The sequence below is a fragment of the Leuresthes tenuis genome, unplaced genomic scaffold, assembly GCF_036924035.1.
Source record: "Leuresthes tenuis unplaced genomic scaffold, fLeuTen1.0.hap1 SCAF_10, whole genome shotgun sequence".
NCBI lineage: Eukaryota > Metazoa > Chordata > Actinopteri > Atheriniformes > Atherinopsidae > Leuresthes > Leuresthes tenuis.
The window spans coordinates 15,302,050-15,320,150 of record NW_027325364.1 but is presented as its reverse complement, the minus strand read 5'-3'; the positions used below and the strand labels follow the sequence as shown (position 1 = coordinate 15,320,150).

The 18,101-nt window shown below is 41.2% G+C and overlaps 1 protein-coding gene across 1 annotated transcript in view; it reads right to left on the bottom strand.

Annotated features, from left to right (window-relative positions):
* Positions 1 to 1,163: 1,163 nt before the first annotated feature.
* itga8 (integrin, alpha 8) overlaps positions 1,164 to 18,101 on the bottom strand; it is a 40,268-nt gene continuing 23,330 nt past the window's right edge. Inside the window, exons 16-30 of the mRNA XM_072394359.1 lie at positions 13,831 to 13,886; positions 13,336 to 13,493; positions 13,070 to 13,201; positions 11,966 to 12,033; positions 11,328 to 11,475; positions 10,578 to 10,670; positions 8,455 to 8,534; positions 6,994 to 7,074; positions 6,063 to 6,168; positions 4,786 to 4,944; positions 3,258 to 3,371; positions 3,043 to 3,156; positions 2,804 to 2,905; positions 2,593 to 2,715; positions 1,164 to 2,472 (exon numbers count right to left, since the gene is read on the bottom strand). Coding sequence (XP_072250460.1) covers positions 2,383 to 2,472; positions 2,593 to 2,715; positions 2,804 to 2,905; positions 3,043 to 3,156; positions 3,258 to 3,371; positions 4,786 to 4,944; positions 6,063 to 6,168; positions 6,994 to 7,074; positions 8,455 to 8,534; positions 10,578 to 10,670; positions 11,328 to 11,475; positions 11,966 to 12,033; positions 13,070 to 13,201; positions 13,336 to 13,493; positions 13,831 to 13,886 — 1,624 coding nt within the window. The 3' untranslated portion in view covers positions 1,164 to 2,382. The remainder of the gene's footprint in view (positions 2,473 to 2,592; positions 2,716 to 2,803; positions 2,906 to 3,042; positions 3,157 to 3,257; positions 3,372 to 4,785; positions 4,945 to 6,062; positions 6,169 to 6,993; positions 7,075 to 8,454; positions 8,535 to 10,577; positions 10,671 to 11,327; positions 11,476 to 11,965; positions 12,034 to 13,069; positions 13,202 to 13,335; positions 13,494 to 13,830; positions 13,887 to 18,101) is intronic.

Below are 18,101 nucleotides of genomic sequence, written 5' to 3'. Positions count from 1 at the left end.
AACACAGAGCAGACGCTGCTTAAAGGACCCAGTAGCAGAACCACAGCCAACCATTTTATTCATGTTTTATATGGCTGCCCATTATGCCTCGGTTTATACTGACAACGTGCTCACTGGTTCTCACATCTTCTTGTTTCAAATCATTAGATCTGCTTTATGACGAATTGTAAATAAGTTAAGAATAATTCAAATTTGACAAATGGAACACACAGCAAATGTTGTCATCTATGCATTTATGAAAACATCAAAATGTATCTAATATCAGTCCTAAGTACAAAGGTTTACTCACAGTTCATATGAGGACATACATTTTTGCCATTGCATATTTGGTAAAAGGAGTGCATTTATACATTGCTTTTCTAATCCAATTGTAAAGTTGCTCCTTCACTCATAACACCTTTATTCTACTTTCTTTCTGTTACACACACTCACGCTGATTCTAAAGCTATTAGGGTTCAGTAACTTGCCAAATAACACTTGAATGAGAGCATGAATGTGGGGCAGAATCAACAACCCTGTGATTGGAGTCCCTCAATCTCCTGAACTACAGGTGTTATAGAACAGTTACTCTTCAAATATACATGTCTGTATATTTCATTAAATATGAGGGACTTTTAAGGCTTCTGGTGAATTTGTTTTTGAATTCTTGTCTCTTGATAATCTTGATTGAATACCTTTTCTCTCTTATTTGAAACAGAGAACCGACACCAACAGATGTCTTGTGTCTTAGAGTGTCTCAAAAAGACTCAAACATCCATCAGCCACCTTTAAATCTTTTCAGCTGTCTTTATATTCTATATTTGAATACTTAAATTGCCTGGTCCACAACCAAGTGTTGTTCAAGTTGAGGCCACAGGATGGTGCTGACCTGCCTTACATAAAGTTCTTTCCACAAGCAAACATTTAGGTTCAATTTTACTTTCCACCACCAGGGAGAGAAAGAGTCCATATCACGAGGTGGCATTTAAACCCTGCTATTAAGAAGCTGTTACAGAACACTAACTGAAAAGATAAAAGGTGCATCATCAGGAGTAAGAGTACTAAAATGCTCCATTTAAATATCATCATTGTGGATGACAACTAAAGTTGGAAGACATTTTGAAGTTAAACCTGTATATCCAGCTAACCTGCACATGGGAAGTCGAGTGAGCACATAAGCACAGTTTCATTTATCAAACAACACTTTATTCTGACAAAACTTGACAAAATGAAAAACAACTCAAACATTATACTATGAAGTTTTGTTGCAATTTTTAATGTATTGCTGATGTTTTCACCACTTTATTCTCCCTGGCTGTGTATGATGCATTAAAATAACCCGGTGAACATTGAGCGCAGTGCTAAATTAAATCAATCTTAGACGGTCAACTTGGTGTTTTGGTTTTCACGTGCACTGCTTATCCTCATAGGTACTTTTTGAAGTCTTTTCAATCTTCCTATCAGAGGCAATAACACACAGGCAAACCTTAAACAAACAGTGGAGGGCTTCAGCTGTGAAGGTAAGGTCTATTTCTTTAAAGATAAAGTCCCACATTCTTTTTAAGACTATAATAAATTAACAATTTGTTAATGGTTTCTTCCCTTTGGTTCTTTCTGAAATGCCATTTGGTGGGTTAAATCGGTGTTAATATGCTTTGTTTTTCAGCAGTATCAATGATCTAATATTCCAATAAAACACTTACAGTATATACATGAACAACAGAGACATGAAGCTCTAATAAAATAGTGCCAGTGTAACAACAAGCTTCAGTTTCACACAACGCTCAAATATTGCACATACATCCATAAATATACACAATGACTTTGTGCCTCTTTGCTTAAGCATCTTACTGCATGTGTGTGTGTGTGTGAACTGTACAGTAAAAAGCCCGGTTTGAAGGACACAGGAATAGACTAAATCACGCCGTGGATGAAAGCTGAAACAAGTGGCACCGAATAAAACCCATACAGTGCCTGCACACAAAATTGCAAGCATACACACACTCTCAAACACTCAAAGCACTTGTGCACAGATCTCAAGTCTCATTGTATTGCGCAAGCGAAGACACAAAAACAAGAAACACAAGAAACAAGAAAGTCCAGCCTATCTTCAATTCTGGTGCTTCATTGCAAAGGATGAACAATGGACATATGCGTATGTGATTTAGCCCCGTTATTTGTGTTGGTCCCACTCTGTCTGCTGTGAACCTGATTGCTCTGGTCCCATTGAGTGTGGCGCAGCAGCCTTTGCTTTAAGTCAGTTTTGTTCACAAAAAGGCAGAAGACCTCCAACCGTAAAGGTTGCTCCAACGAGTACAGATCTCAGATCTGATTTAAGTTATTCAGAAGGTGCACATCCCTCCCAAAGCACAAGCTTCCAACCAGGTGCTGTCATGTGTTATTTTAGGCATCCCCTGTTTGATCAGATGTCAGCTTCTCCTGGTCGGAGACGTCATCATCAGTCGGTGGCCGTGCCCGATCGAAGAAACCACACTGAGGGAATTATGATAACTGATTAATACAGTATTGGAAGCAAAAAAAACTACTACAAAAATGCTAAGGATATTGTAACATACAGAAAATGTATGTATGTATGTATATATGTATGTGTACCTTCCACATGGCTAATGTCAGTATGGCCAGCACCAGCAGCCCCAGTAGTATGGCCAGAATGATGACCCAGAGCGGAACAGCAAACGACACATCGGGAGTCCCCCATAACACCAGGGTTCCCATCTGCAGAGAAAAGATACAGCACTGATAAATCTTTTTTTTTTCTTTTTGTTAGAGAAATAATGAATATTCATTGCTCTCTTCTTCTTACCGAGATTCTGTGTTCAGGCAGAGTTGGCGGTTGGACGCGGTACGGCACGGATGTGACCACGAAGGACACAGTAGAGTTGAGAACGTAGGGGTCGTTACGCCGCTTTAAGATCAAATTTAAAGAGGGACATTTTACATTTAGTTTGGTTGTAAACCAGACACACCGCCGAAAGTGTTCAAATAATGGTGACGACATAAATGTCAATAACAACATCGTCAAGAATCGTCAAAGACACTGACCTGCAGAAAAGTATGAGCCCAGAGTCTGGATCGAATCTTAACCACTGCGCTTTGGCCTCGATCTAAACGAGCGACCACACACATGATCCTCAGACAGGAGATGTTGGTGCAGTTCTGCATAAGGAGAGTGAGAGGAAAGACATCAAACACCTGTGAATCTCTAATGAACATTTGGTTCAGCTCGTCTTTTTTCGAGACGCAAGTGTGTGGCTCACCAAGGTCTTACTGCTGTAGCTCTCAGTAGTGGTGACAGATCGCTTGTGGCGGTGAGGAGTGCTGGTGTTTTTCAAGAAACCCAGCAATTCAGGTGTGTCCTGGAGAGCTGAGATCTGAAGCAGACGAGAGCACAATAACAGAAAGTTATCAACACTTAATTTTGCAGTTTGGTGGCTTAAAGTCTGATTAGATTCTAAGAGCAGAAAGTCTTGTATCTAAGCTAATCCCACCTAAAGTTAACAACTCAGTAAGATCTGCAAGAATATACAGTAGGTTTTGCAAATATGAGAGGGGGAAGCGAACAAAATAACTGCTCCAGTGTCTGAACAACATGCATTTTGAAGACAATTTTCCATCACAACACTTCACGATTACATGTAAGCTGTTCTATCAAGGTCTGTGACACCCATGATGCAGCCTTGTCAACACTGAGAAGGATCCGTTGAGATGAAGATTTTAACAATGCGATAAAATGCCACAATATATACAGCTGTTGAAAAGATATTTCGAGATCGATCAAAGAGTGTTTTGTTGAAAGTTGGATTTGAGAAGATTTAATTTCCTCGTCTTATAAGCACACTGACGACAAGAAAAGACAGATAACCAGCAAGAGCGAATAACACGAGTGTCCTCGAGTGTCAGATAACAGAGAGAGATTTTATTGTTTCATGTTGGGGAGCTTAGATTTGAACGCTGGCCAGTGGAAACAGTTTGATTTGATATTTTAATTAGAATATTTCAAAAAGCCAACAAGGTGATTGCAATGCATTGCTTAATCCCGTCAACTCAACTATTTTTGGACAGCACATTTCTTCCAGCTGCTCTGGCAGCAAGTGAGAAACAAGCCAAATACATTTCCACTTCACAGTTAATTTAGCATCAACAGACTGACTGATTGACTGACTCTGGAAACACTCTTTCTGAGACATTAAGGAAGCAAGCAATACTTTTCAATTTCAGACAAAAGAAAAATCTACTGCAAATAAACATGTCTACCAAGACAAACAGACACAAACTTTACAACTGATTGTCAACTGTGTGTTAACTGTTATAACTGTGTATCAATAGAGGCAAAACACCAGGAATTGCCAGCAAATATCACTTATGATTAGTCTAGGTGGATTAAAATGATGTATGATAAAAATAGCTTTTTGATAAAAACTGCATGTTTTCTTTTGAAACTACTCTGAAGATTCTATCATCGATCATGGAAACTCGTAATCATCCTTCCTTCCTGATTTGAGCCAACTGGCAAGGACCGTGCTTGTTCAGTGGGTACAATCATGTTTCAAAAGGTGATTATAAATAATGGAGAAACTGATGGATGACTAAACTACAAGCAGTGCTATAAACAGAAATGTGAAAACGCTGTAAATGCAGGAGTTTGGTACGATGAGTTTTTGCGGGCAGGAGTGGAAACATTTTCATTCCCATCTCAGTCAATATATCCATGCGTGTGCGTGCGGATCTTGAGATAGTTTTTTGAATATGTGTGTGCATGCATGAGCGTGTGTATGTTCATGTTACCTGCAGGCCAAGCGGGTTAAGGCTGGTGTTTGTCCGGCAGCTAATTGGGCCGTCAGTTTGAATCTCCATGGCATACAGCAGGTTCTCATCACGGAAACGAGAAGGCCAGCCGACCTGAAGCTCGGCCTCCCCAATACTGCTGGGACCAGAGTTGTGGAGCTGGAGAAAGAGAGAAGGAGCAGCAAAAACAGAGAGCTGTCAGGATTTTACTCTGTTCTCTCCTATTAGTAGGTCTCGTGTGACCAAGGCTATAATCAGGTTATCATAACTGAGGGATGAGGACACAGACCACCTGTGTTTTCATGAAGATAAAACTAATGCGGCCCTCAGTCACTGGGGACTGAAACACAAGACAAGTGGAACTTACATCATCATCAGGCTCATCATTCTACATAAAAACTAGGATGAATGTATTACAAGCGCTAATTGACCATCAATGTAATAAATCCTCTTTTCACTCTTTTCCCCTCATACATACACTCCCACATATATCCCCTCACACATACTCACATGCATTGTCATTAACACTGATGCAAGTCAGCCAAACAGGACATGATCCTGGTGCTGCGGGGCAGGAATTCTGAGCGAACAAAAAACTCTGTCCTCCTTAACTAGAAGCAGCTGCCCATTGAGAAAAGTACTGCAAATGAAAATCATTATCAGCTGCAGGACAGGCCTGACACTGCCGCACTCCTGTTCAATGAAGCTGCCCCCCCCCATTTAAAACAAAGAGAAATCACATGCCTATTGTAAACTGTCGCCAGTCTGTCTGCCACTCTTCCTCCTTCTATCCCTTTGTCTGTACTTCTCAATAATTAATACATACTAAAGTCTGTCCTCTCTTCAGAACAACATTTGAATCCATCGGCCCTTCCTCCCTCATTACCTTGCTTTTTCCTCCTTCTCAGTCTTTCCTCTCCTCACAGCAGTAATTATTCTTGAGCTGGATACCTTTGATCAGCCAGATCTTAATTCTTTATAGAACTACTGGTTTTCCTGTAACAGTGTGTGGGTTACCATTAACTTCAGCTTGAAGAGCTCTCACCTTTGTTGTAGCCTAATTACAACTTTCAACACCCATTTTCCAGCTCTTTTCTGCTTAAACCATGATTCCTTGACTCAACCATGCAAGCTGAAAGGGCACAACAAGTGCACCAGTACTTAAGGAGTTCTTCCTTTGCCCATGTTCCACCTCTTCACTCAGTTTCATGAATTCTAGCTTGGTAGTTTTTGCATGATCATTCTGACAGACAAAGACACAATCAGCTGAAGTGTACCTCATAAATGTGCGTCACTTGTGGTCCAACATCGTCCTCTTTGACAGGCTTCTCTTTAGGTTCCCAATTTGGGAACGGCAGCACCACCTGAGAGGGATGAGACACCCTGAAAGAAGCACAGACAGCAGGAGGAGGATGATGATTATGATGAAGAGCCACACTGGATGGAGTTTTATGAATAGGTGAACTGAACAGTGAAAAATCTAGATTTCTATAGAAATCTTTCATACAGAAAATATCAATAGTAAGATTTCCCCAGTGTTGAAAAGTAACATTGCAAAGCTTACTCTGACACATTTAATGACACAATACCAAACATTTCCAGGCAGTCTGATCTCAGGGGGAAAAAATGAGTATTTCCCCAACTGAAGGCTTAATGTTTCTAAGCTGCAAGTTATGTAATTATCTTAATTCATTTTGACAGTTTCATCGGGACTAAGCTTCCACTACCGCGTTACGACAGCCTCGATTTGAAATATGACATGCAAAATCCAACATGCTACATGGGCATAGCTAAAGCAGGACAGTCCAGCAGTATAAACATTGGAACATGCTCTCCTCCCACTTGTCCTTGTCGCTCCTGTGTTTGTGTGTAAAACTGACCACACCCAAACAACGGCGTGACAGGCTCCAAGCTTTGAAGAGTGCGTACATGTGTGTGTATTAGAGGGCACGTGGGCATTCATGAACATGGAAGAGCCTCACAAATCCCCCATGTGTGCATGATTAGTTCAAATCTATTTTCAAGACATGTGTTTTTGTGTTGTTCTCTATCTGTATACAAGCGTAGCCCACAAATTCAAACATCTTAAAAGGAGACGTTCTGTCCAGCAAAGACCAAAAAGTTTAAACTGAAATAAGATCAGCTGTATGTTTGGAAAGCGTACAAGGAAAAAAATCCCAGTCTGACATGCAAAGATGTTGGACTCACCCTCGTAAATTGAGCTCAGCACTGGCAACAATGGACAGATTCAAGCTGACCAGGTTGCTGTCAGAGTTATCTTTGTTGGAGCTGTGGAGAGATTCAGAGTCAGTTTAACCATGAGACAAAAAAATAATAATATTGCCTTTAATAAGTCAGTACACCGCTTTTAAAAAGGTAGATCTTTGTGATGCAATGCAATTAAAACAAGTTGAACGTCAAAGCTTGTTCCACATTATTTGCAAAATTGCAACCGTACAAAGATGGTGAAAACAAATCAAACACTATAAAATCAAGAATTTACAATCATGTGTTTGCTTTAGTGTGTCCAGCGGTTTCTAAATGAGGACGTGGCTGTGTTCAGAATCAACAAATCATATTCCATTTCATGTCAAATAGTAGCGAGCGTGGTAATGCCATGCCTGAAGAAAAAAACAAACAAGCCTAGCTAAACTCAAAGACAGTATCTCTCAAAACTATGTGGAAAAATCTGGTCTGATGAGACTAAGGTAGAAATTATAAGTAAGGTATCATCACAGTAAATCAACAAGAAAACTATATCAACAGTGAACTTTGGTGGCATCAAGGTTTGGCGCTGCTTTTCCTCGGATGGACCAGGGACTTTAGTTAAAGCCGAGGAATTTATGAACAGCTCACAATGCCAGTCAGATTTAGCACAAACGGTTCAAGTGTCTGCAACAAAGCTGAGGCTGAAGACGCATTTTCCCTTTCAGCATGATGATAGCTCAGTGCATTGGTCTAAATCTATAAAGGGCTATCTATGAAGGAGATCGGTGTACTTAGGGGCCCAGCCAAAGGTCCTGAATCTGTGGCATGACTAAAAGAAGGCTGAGCATAAAAGCATGGGAGATATACTGTAATTAGACAGATAAGCTGTGGAGCAAGCATGAGCAAAATTAGTTACAAAGTTACAATTAAGGAATGGGCACGATTGTGTGGTTTTAATCTTTTTTCATTTATGATTTGACTTGTTTTCACTGTCTTTTTATAGGCTTTGGTTTCAAAATTGACACCTTATGATATTTTCATTTTTTACATGTTATAACCTGGGTGTGTGGACTTGCCTGCATTCTGTATCCAACTGTTACAATAATTTCAAATAAGGCAGTTTGAGTGAAAACAAAACCCTTGAAAATGCTATATTTCTATGTTCAAATGACTCCAAGAAGAATTCTCCTGATGGAGGAGAGTTGTGTTTAGTGATGTGATGTGTTGAAATCACTGCAATGAAGTCATCTGAGCATTTTATGCAGAAATTGTCTCCTGTCTCGAGTTCCTCTGGGCCATCTGTCTTCTTCTATCTCTGTGTTTAGTTTCATGAGACCGCAGACAGTGACAAGTTCAGGACGCAGACCTTATTTACATGAATCAGAGGAAAGACAAACGACTCTTTGTGTATATGTGGGTGTGAGGCGGAGAGGAAGGCTGGGGGATATGCGTGAGTGTCACCTGTGGATCTGTAGCTCAAAGCTGATTTTTGGTCCAGCATCTTCCAACCTTTGGACTGAAAACCTCAAACCAACAGACAGCTGGCCAGGGGAGTGAAGGAAACCAAAAAACACAGAGAATGTATATAAAACATGTCACAAGAGAAGAAAGATGGCACTTTAACAAAGATAGCCAAGAGTTAGAGGCATCTATACATCAAAGGTAACAAGGACTGTAAAATCACTGTTAACTAGATCCTCTGCTGTTATTTCATAATCACAATATCAGGATTGTGTGTGTGTGTGTGTGTTTATGTGTGTGTGTTGATAACAGCAAGATTATTAGATCTGAGAAAAGCCAGACTACAGACACATACTTAAAAACCAAAGTGAAGTTCCTTGTCTCCCCTCAATTCAAATCCCCCGTCTCCCGGACTAACTCAAAACACGTGGTGGGTTTAGTTCACCAGCGAATGCATGGTAGTGTGCGGGAATATTTACATGCGTATGTGAACCACCATTTAAAAACAGGTCAAACTCATGGCCCAGGGAATGAAATGACAGCATGCAGACTCGCACTAAAACTTCAAGAGCCAGGCCTGGGGGGGGGGGGGGGGGGGGGGGGGGGGGGGGGGGGGGGCGGGACTACAAAGTCAAGCCTTCTTTATGGGACATATTAGAGAGACGGAAAAGGAAGAACCAGACAAGGAAGATCTGAAGACACAGGCACCAAATGTGTCGTTCAGAGGGAAGTCGTCACTATCAGATCCATCACACTATCAGAAGTCAAATGTAACACAATTTAGTCTTTTAACATTTGTCTTTAGAACACCTCACATTAAGGCTTTTAAGACTTTAAGCCTCAGACACTATGGTCAGCTTGACTTTTGATAACACTAGATGGTACATGTTCATCAAAGAAATGACCAAAACATGCACTTGTGTTGTTTTAATCATCTGTGTATTCTAAATATCATATTGCCATAGCGAATACAGTGCTTCTGCATTTGGCTTTTGCTGGCTTGGCAGCTACAGAGCTTTGCCTCTGTGTGTTTAGCCATAATTCAGCAAAACAATATGCAGAACAACAGTGGGAGAGGTGGTTTATCCTGAGGTGGCGGTTAAAGAAAATGTCTCGGCCCATTGTAGTAGTTTCTGTGGGCTTTACACTGGGGTCACCACTTAAAGAAAAAAAATCAGTACTGTCAGTGTTTAGCACAGTGCAATGCACTGTGTGACTTTGTTATTGATAGCACATGTGGCCGTTAAGTGAACTGCAGACAGCATCCTGTTGCTCAAAGTTGTTCTCCAAAAGTTAATGCAAGATGGCATCCCGGGCATCGGTCGAAACAGCGACTGATATATATGAATATATAGAGCAAAGTCAGAGACACAGATGGGGCAAAATCGACTTTCCTTCAGGCATGTACCTCCTACACTGATCAGTCTGCTCAGTGAAGCGCCACAGCTGTGTCATGTGGCACAGGGAATGAACTCCAGTGATCAGAGTTCTATCAAGCAGCACAATAGAAGCAGAGCTTGAATGGGGGTATGAGGACGTATGTTCTGTATAAGCTCATGGATTCCTGAACAGGGCAAGAGGAGAGCTGAATATGGGAAACATCTGGACAGCTGGGGAGCACACACAAAACACACGTACACACGGCTTGCCCCTTTCACATGCCACGTTATGCTCCCTCTCCCTCCAAACCGTGAAACATGACCACATAATTGATTTATCAGTGCGCTGTGTGTCACCTCCAAAACACAAATGCAAATGGCCTTCAGCATCTTCAACAGAAAACCTTACAGTCACGCTTGTGACATGCTTTGTAATATGTATATGCATAAAGGGGTGGTAGAATTTCATGTCAGAAGGGTCAGCTTTTTACTTTACAAGGCCTCGGCTTCCTGCATGTGTCTGCCATTCAAGAGTTAAAAATTACACATGCGTGCACAGGCTGAGTATAAAGCATAGCCATGGGAGTCAGAGTGTGTGGAATGAGGGTCAAGGTGATGATCACTAATCACTGGAAACCATCATTCAGTGTGAATTAAACCTGACGGGTAACAGTGCCTTCGCAGTGTGGATGTTTTATTGAAAAGTGTGTGTGTGTGTTCCAGCTTTGGTGTGTCAGAACTCACCTCTGTCCCAGTCACCATCGGGTTCCCGAGGTCACACACCACCATCCTGGACTCATTGATCATCTTGTACTCGCAGTTTAACTGAGAAAGAGACTGTTAGAGGGGAAAAACAGAGGGGATTTAAAGGGAGAAGAAGGAGAGGAACAGGAACAACGAGTGAGGAAAAGTTAGTGAAAGTGACAAATATTTGAAGAGTGAGTGTTAAGTATCGAAGGAAAGAGAAGTGTTACGTCATCAAAGTTGGGACCGAGCAATGGAGGAAGGGGGAAGACATGAGGGGGAGAGTGATAAATGCTCTGACAGTAACAATATAATCAATCAAACAGCGCCATTACACACTCATTAGCCCACACAAACACACACACACACACGCACCCACACACACACGCACACATGCAAACGAACACCTCCACGCACAAGCTGACCCTATCCATTTCCTTGGTCACTAATGCAGCTTGTAAATCATAATTGGGGCTTTTGGGCAGTTGCCAGTAAAGCATATCCTGCTGATAGCCTTGACTTAATCACAGCAAACAAACACACACACCGCAGAGACAAAACAGGATGTGATGCTGTACTGTAACCAAAATGTCAAATGGCACACTTGTTTGTTTGATGCATGTCTGCGATCATGATGGGGCAGATGTCTTACTCTTATATATCTATCCCCTATATATAGCCCTTAATACAAAGCCAGAGTGATTGATTTAGAAATAATCTCTTTGTGGTAAGCGTGAAATGTGTATTTACCTCCACCCTGCGTTCAACTCCAATGTAGTCAGCCTCTGGTGGTATCAGTGTGTACAGCTCAGTCTCGTAGGCTCCTTCTCCTTGGTTCAAGGCAGTGATGGTCAACATGACCAGGTTGTCATCTCCAATCACCAGCTTTGTGTGATCCCTGCGTGTATGTGTTGTACATAATGTCACAAAAATTAGGTACTTTGCTGCAGTAACGCAAAAAAAGCCTGCATTTTTTTGTCAATTTTACCATTTCTAACAAAATGGGCTTCATGTGCAGTCAGCCTCAAAGAATGCAACACCCCCGATGCCAGCACGAACCCTAACAAGGTGCATGTGTGTGAGTCAGTGAGTGGACGGTGAGAGGATGTTTGTATAACGCTGCCGTGGAGATGTCGCACAGCTGGAAACACTAACAGAGTGGGCTAATTCACACACACGCACAAACACGCGCACTCTCTCACACACACACACGCGGTAAATGGAACTATAATGTGGGCAATCTCAGTGTAAACCTGGTTCATTGTTGGAGGAATAACAGACAAACTTTCTTTGTTTTAGCTCTGCGTGCATGTGTGTCTGCATTCAAATGCCTGTAGTGTTTAGTTATCGTAGGTCGAGGTCAGAGGGCGTGACCGATTGAAGCTTACATGCTGGCAGAGAGCTGGAGGTCGGGGACACAGATATTGTCGTCACCGCAGTCGAGGAGGATGTAAGCCTGGAAGGAAGAGGGAAACATGGACAAGGGAAATGTTTAAGGTACGCCAGGAACAATCATGAAGCCAAAAATAGAAAAAATTAATCGGGCAAAATTAAGGACGCAGCTGCTGTGTATGTACAGGCACATACTTGCACAATGAAACTCATACTAATGACTTCTTTCAGAAATGCTGTGGCCAGCTTTATGTTAAAGTCTGCAGAAATAGAATTTGTAAGAAAAAAGTCCCGTCTCTATGGTTACACTCATCTGTTGTTGTTAAAACATGCAATGACCAGCATGAACAGCCTTTTTAATGAGGTGACTTTTTAATTTGTATGATCCATGAATGTATGAACATGATTCAGAACCCGAAGCAAAAATGAACAAAGGGTTCCAGCACATCAAAACTCAGCTCTGGAAAAAGTAAAAGTTCCAAGTGTTTATTTGAACAAATCCTGCAAGTGGAGGAGCAATCAGAAGAGTGCACATTTTCCATCAGGCTTGCACGTTTAAACAATACATTCTGAGCGTGGGTTTTGGTGTGCAGCAGCCAATTTCTTCATCTTACTGATTATTCAGTTTTACCTTCATGCAGTATACTGCTCGAAAAGTAATTTCATATATCCCAAGGTTGAACTAACAGGTTAACTGGGCGGCCTTACATTAGGAAACGTTGGTTGTAGCCCCAGAGCTAGATGACAATGTTTGTAAAGCATTTTTTAAAATGTATTTAGGTTTTCTTAGTAAAAGAAAAATAAATCTGCTGCTTGGGTTGGGCTAATGTCATTACAATAATATTCAACTTTTCTCATAGTAATCATTGTACAGAATTCTAACTAGAATCAATGCCATCTCACTGAAATGGAGCTTGATTTGGACTGTTCTGTCCCCTCTGCTGTAACACCTTCTTGCTACAAACTTCCATCACACCATTTACCTAAAACTGATGTTGACAGATTATTTGGAAGTGGTTCCAAACTAAAACTGGTGCTTGGTCCACCCAATGATTAACAACACTGTGTGTATATTTCCACAGTACTGTATGTGTACCCACATGCTCCTGAAGGAAGGTGCTGCTGTACTGGTTGAGAACAGGTGGGAGGGTTTGGTCATTAGTAGGTGGAGCCAGGCTGTAGTTCAGGGCCAGTGAGATGGGGGTCAGTTTGTCTCTGAACTCATCCTCCTCCTGGGAAACATCAGAAACAAGTTAAAACATTAAGTCTAACAGTCAGCGCAGATGGTTCTACCTTAAGAGTCAGAGCATCATTGCGAAGGTTCAGTAATTAGAGCTTGCATGTGTGCACTGTGTGATTTGCTTACTCTCAGATAAATCATGTGGCTCAGGCATGCATGTGGGTGGTTGTGACCAAGCCTCAGAAGTCCCGTGTGCTGAGGCTGCTGGGAGTCCAAGAAGAGAACTCTCTTAACTCCGCCTCTGGTGCCTTTTAACCAATCCAGGTGCAGCTCAGCTCTCAGATCTGTACAGAGGATAGTGACAGAGGATGGAAGAAGGAAAGAGATTTGACAGAGTGAGGGGACAGGTAGAGTATTCAGGTAACCAGACACCACTTAAATCCACATGGTCTGGCCCATTAGTTATGTAGTAAGGAGCCATGTGTAGGTGTTTTACTCTGCAGAGAATTAGACAATGGAACCAAAGTACACCTCCACTGTAAATATGATAGGCCTCAGCAGGAAAATCTAGTAAGATGTATGACATGTCTGTCTGGCTCTTACTCCACTCCCACCCTCTGTGTTTTTTTCTGCTATTGCCTCCCTCTACCTAAAACCACCACACTGTGCACAGCTGCTTACCTACAGAGCTGGGAATCCCCACACCGCTCACTGCTGCACACACCTCCACTTTCAGGCTAGATGAAAAAAATGATTAAGAAGACAGACATGAGATCGGAACGAGACGTGAAAATTGTTAGCATGTTCTGCAAGATTAACACATTTTTGCAGTATTATCTAGAAAATGCCCACCATGTGTTTTAAGTTAATTCGAAGTATGTTGTAAACTCTTGCAGGTTGGTCCCATTTGTAAATATAATCAGCACGAAATGTGTGGTGAATACACACCAAAACACAGGTGCCTCTCTGCTGCCTTTGTTTAAAAGTAAACGTGACCTTAGAATAAGTTCAAATAATTGCTTGCTTTTATTTGTTGAAGACATTTCTGCTGCAAGATCATAAAAAAAAATAAAGATTTATAATGCATCACTAATTAACTAAATAAACAGCCTCTAAACAAGGCATTTCTTCCTTCCTGTACTCCAGGGGGTGGTGGAAATTACCACAGAGGCCCCACCATTAGACACACAGACATGGGAGACTGGGAAACATTTCTGCATTTCCTCTATTTATGTGTATTACCCTATTTGTAAGCATGTTTTTTTTTGCGTGTTATCACCTCTTTAATCAAGAACAGGAAAGGGAGGCCTGTACTGTTAATATGTACTAATCTGGGGAAGCCCACGGATGTAATACTCCTGCTTCTCCATCGGAGACTCTGAAATATGAGGCATGAAGCAAATGACCTAATGTGTTATTGTTTGTTTGGTTTAATTCAAACCCAAACAGTCAGAATGCAGATGTTGTCGGTGCTCGTTAATAACTAGAATTCCCATCAGATGACACAAAAATGATGAGCCACAGTAGTTTTGCTTTGTGAAAATGTGTGCAGCACAGAGTTCGTGGGGGTTTCGTGTTGATTTAATATGTGTTGAATGTAAGCATCTGTGTTTCACAGATTTGGCAGGGTGTGACTCTAATAAGCACTGTGTGTCACACTTAAGTGCAGGCTGCTCAGAAATGACCCCCAAGTTAGTCATCACTGTATGTAATTTTCCCCAAAATGCATCCGTGCTCCACCATCCCACACACTGATGGACGGCCCTCCGAGCATACAGACTGTACAGGGGTCTGCTCCTAACAACCCACGCCACAGCCACACAAAAACCTTCATGAAATCCGATTAGAGGACTATTTTTGAACTCTGACAAGCAGGTTATGTGGTTGAATAACTAAAAGAATTACAAACTGGTTTGCATGACAATTTAATCAAAAGTGAGGCATGGCTCAACTTTGAAGTGACTTACTTTTGATGCAAATTCGGAAATGGATTTGGATTGAGGATTATTCTACATCCAGCCTTGGCAGAGGTATGCAGTCTCAGAGTGTTCTTGTTTGCATTGTGACTTCCCTTCTTTTTTAATCAGGACAAGCATTTCACTTGGCCTTGAGTGCTGCCATTTGGCATGTGCATGCACTTCTGACTTCTGAGGAGGCCGGTCAACACATGCCGCCAAACGATTTCTTTTTCAGCATAACTGGCCATAATTCATGCAATTATGCAGCTGCCTATTTCCCTTTTTGACTGCCTCTTCATCCTCAGCCCAAGATGTGGGTCTCACATATTACTATTATATTCAAATCACAAAGTGTTAGACTCCCGCAACAAAATAGTAACTTACTGTCCTTCAAATAAGACCATTTAAACCTGAAATACTGGTATTTTTCCAGGAGAAAACAAACTGGAAACACAATATATCATCGCCTTTTAAGCTGATAAAGCAAATTTGTTTGTGGTTTCCGAATGATATCTCTAATTATCTGGAGTTTTGTTTTCATTGTCCTGCATGAAGAACATGAGATTTCACTGTATGGGATGCCATACTCATACAAATAAAAACTGTGGCCTACATTATAAATGTTCTAAAGGAATTTCAGGAATGTTCAAAGACTAGAAAATAATGTAATGGTTAAGTTATTGGTCAAATAGGGATATAATTTCCTAACATCGTTCAAAGCAACAACTGCTGTTTATTTCACATTTTACTGGCTTCAAAACAAGAAACTTGACAAAAAGGCTAATCTAATCTAACAGAATAGATGTTGGGAGGCTAGACGGGATCATGGGGGTCTTTGTCTTTGATGAATGAAAATATATTTGAAGTGAGGCGAAAATTGTGTTTCCAGACGAGGCAATGTCTTAGAGTTCTGTGCGCATTATGTTGTTTTGTCAGACATATTCAGGTTATGTCATTTTGTTTGAATAAAGAAAAACTGCAAGAAACGCGAGCGAACAAAATATTTCTATAACATTTCTAACTCGCCATGAGATGATTCAGCTATGCATTGAGTTATAAAAGCGATGTTATATGATGCCACTAACAGCCAGCTGAAATAAAATGTACGACATTAAACTACATTTTTCTGGGTTTGGATGCTGGAGTAAGTTAAACACAAGTGAACAAAATTCATACGTGATATAACATGTTAAATGTAATATAACATGGAAAACAACCCAAATGTCTCAAACCTTCACGTCTCTGAAACATAAGTACCTACAACATCTCTGAATTACATTGCTTCTATCTGACTGTGTGTGTGTGTGTGTGTATGTGTGACCTCAATCTTTTCTGATTCCTTACCACGGACCAAAATTTTATGCCGGTTTATTTAAATAAGCTCAGTTTTATTTTGACAAAATTCACACAGTTTAGTGCTCCATGTTGATCCGACCCAAACCCAGTTCCCTTTTCGCTCGCTGCCAATACTCACACACCACTATGCAGAAACCACAATGGCCACTTGCCGAGCCCATGTCTCCCATCCAAACAGTCCCACAGCAGCTCTAACCCAAATAAGATAGGACCAACAACAGACTGCGGCGAAAGCAGCAGAAAACTTCAGAATGGTTCCTCTAAACTAAACTCACCCCCGGGCTGTTCAAAGCCAGTCCTCCACACACTCGAACAATAATATAATCAAAACAGAATTATGCAGTTTCACATTAATTGCAGAATCCCATAAATCTGAATTTCCAGGTTATATGAGCCTGCTTTTTCAGTGGGCTGTTATACTATTGCACTGGAGACACAGACAAACAGGCTTTGGCTTAACGGCAGACGTCTAGAGCACAGGGGTGAAATACTTGTCACGTCTGTCAGTTTGAGTGTGATTTGTGAAAGTGTATACTTTATACTGCATACCATTTTATGATGCAGTGCAAGCACAATGATTTCTGTTACAGATCTGGGGCTCAGAGCAGCAGTAGGCCTCATTAGTCTCATGTTTGTTTAAGACTTTGATCCCTTTAGCTTTAATTCACCTGCACACACACACACAGATATACACACACACACACTCACAAGGTCTGCTTTCAAATTCCAAACTAAGAAATAAATTACGACTGTGAGCATTAATGTTGGAAAAGTGACTTAACTGGATACTCTGACATGTCACTTCATGTTCTTTAGTTTGGGTTTTACCGTATCTGTTGTGTTTGCTTCTGTCCAATAAAGCATGCATTGCACTATCAAGAGGGAACAAAAAAAAAAAGAAAATTCCAGGAAAAATTCTTTTGGAAATTGTTTGCTTGTTGAGTTCCAAAGTCAGCATTTGGTTTTCCTTTGACGTTTTTTTTTTTCTATGGCATTAAATCGTGTGCTGTTTTAGGGTGGCTTGCACTTTTGTGCATGTTCCAGCTGAAGGAACAACACTGTTTGGCCTGTTTCAAGATATTTTTTTCTCGGGATAGACAAAAGTACGGCTCCTGGGGCAGGAACCTGTTATTGGTCCCGAAAAGCAGTTAGGAAGGTATCCATGCATAGTGGTTCAACTGAGAACAAGATGCATTTATTTAAAAACTAAGATAATAGAATAATACTTGTCCTCGCTTCTCAAACATCACCATAAGTGCTGTAAACTTTTCTAAATGGGTTGACGAAACAAACAGCAGCGCCACAGCCATCTTAAAAACCTCCATCCCTGTTGCTGTTGTTGCTTATTCGAAATTGACATGAACCTTTTGGGAAGGTTCAACAAGGCAGATCTCTCACCTCACCTCACCTCTGCCCTCAGTCTGTGGCGTTTGGGCTTTTCAATCTGCCACGCTTCACCACCTCTGTTTTACCATGCTGTCAAACTCACATCATTCTTAATGATGTCATCACCAGTCTGGTCCACTGTATTTGTGGGCTTTTACTTTTTCGAGCTACTCAGTCTAATTCCCGTTCTTTAAAACTCATCTGTTCTGTCATTCTTCCTGCAGACTGACTTCCTGCAACCTGCCTCCTCCC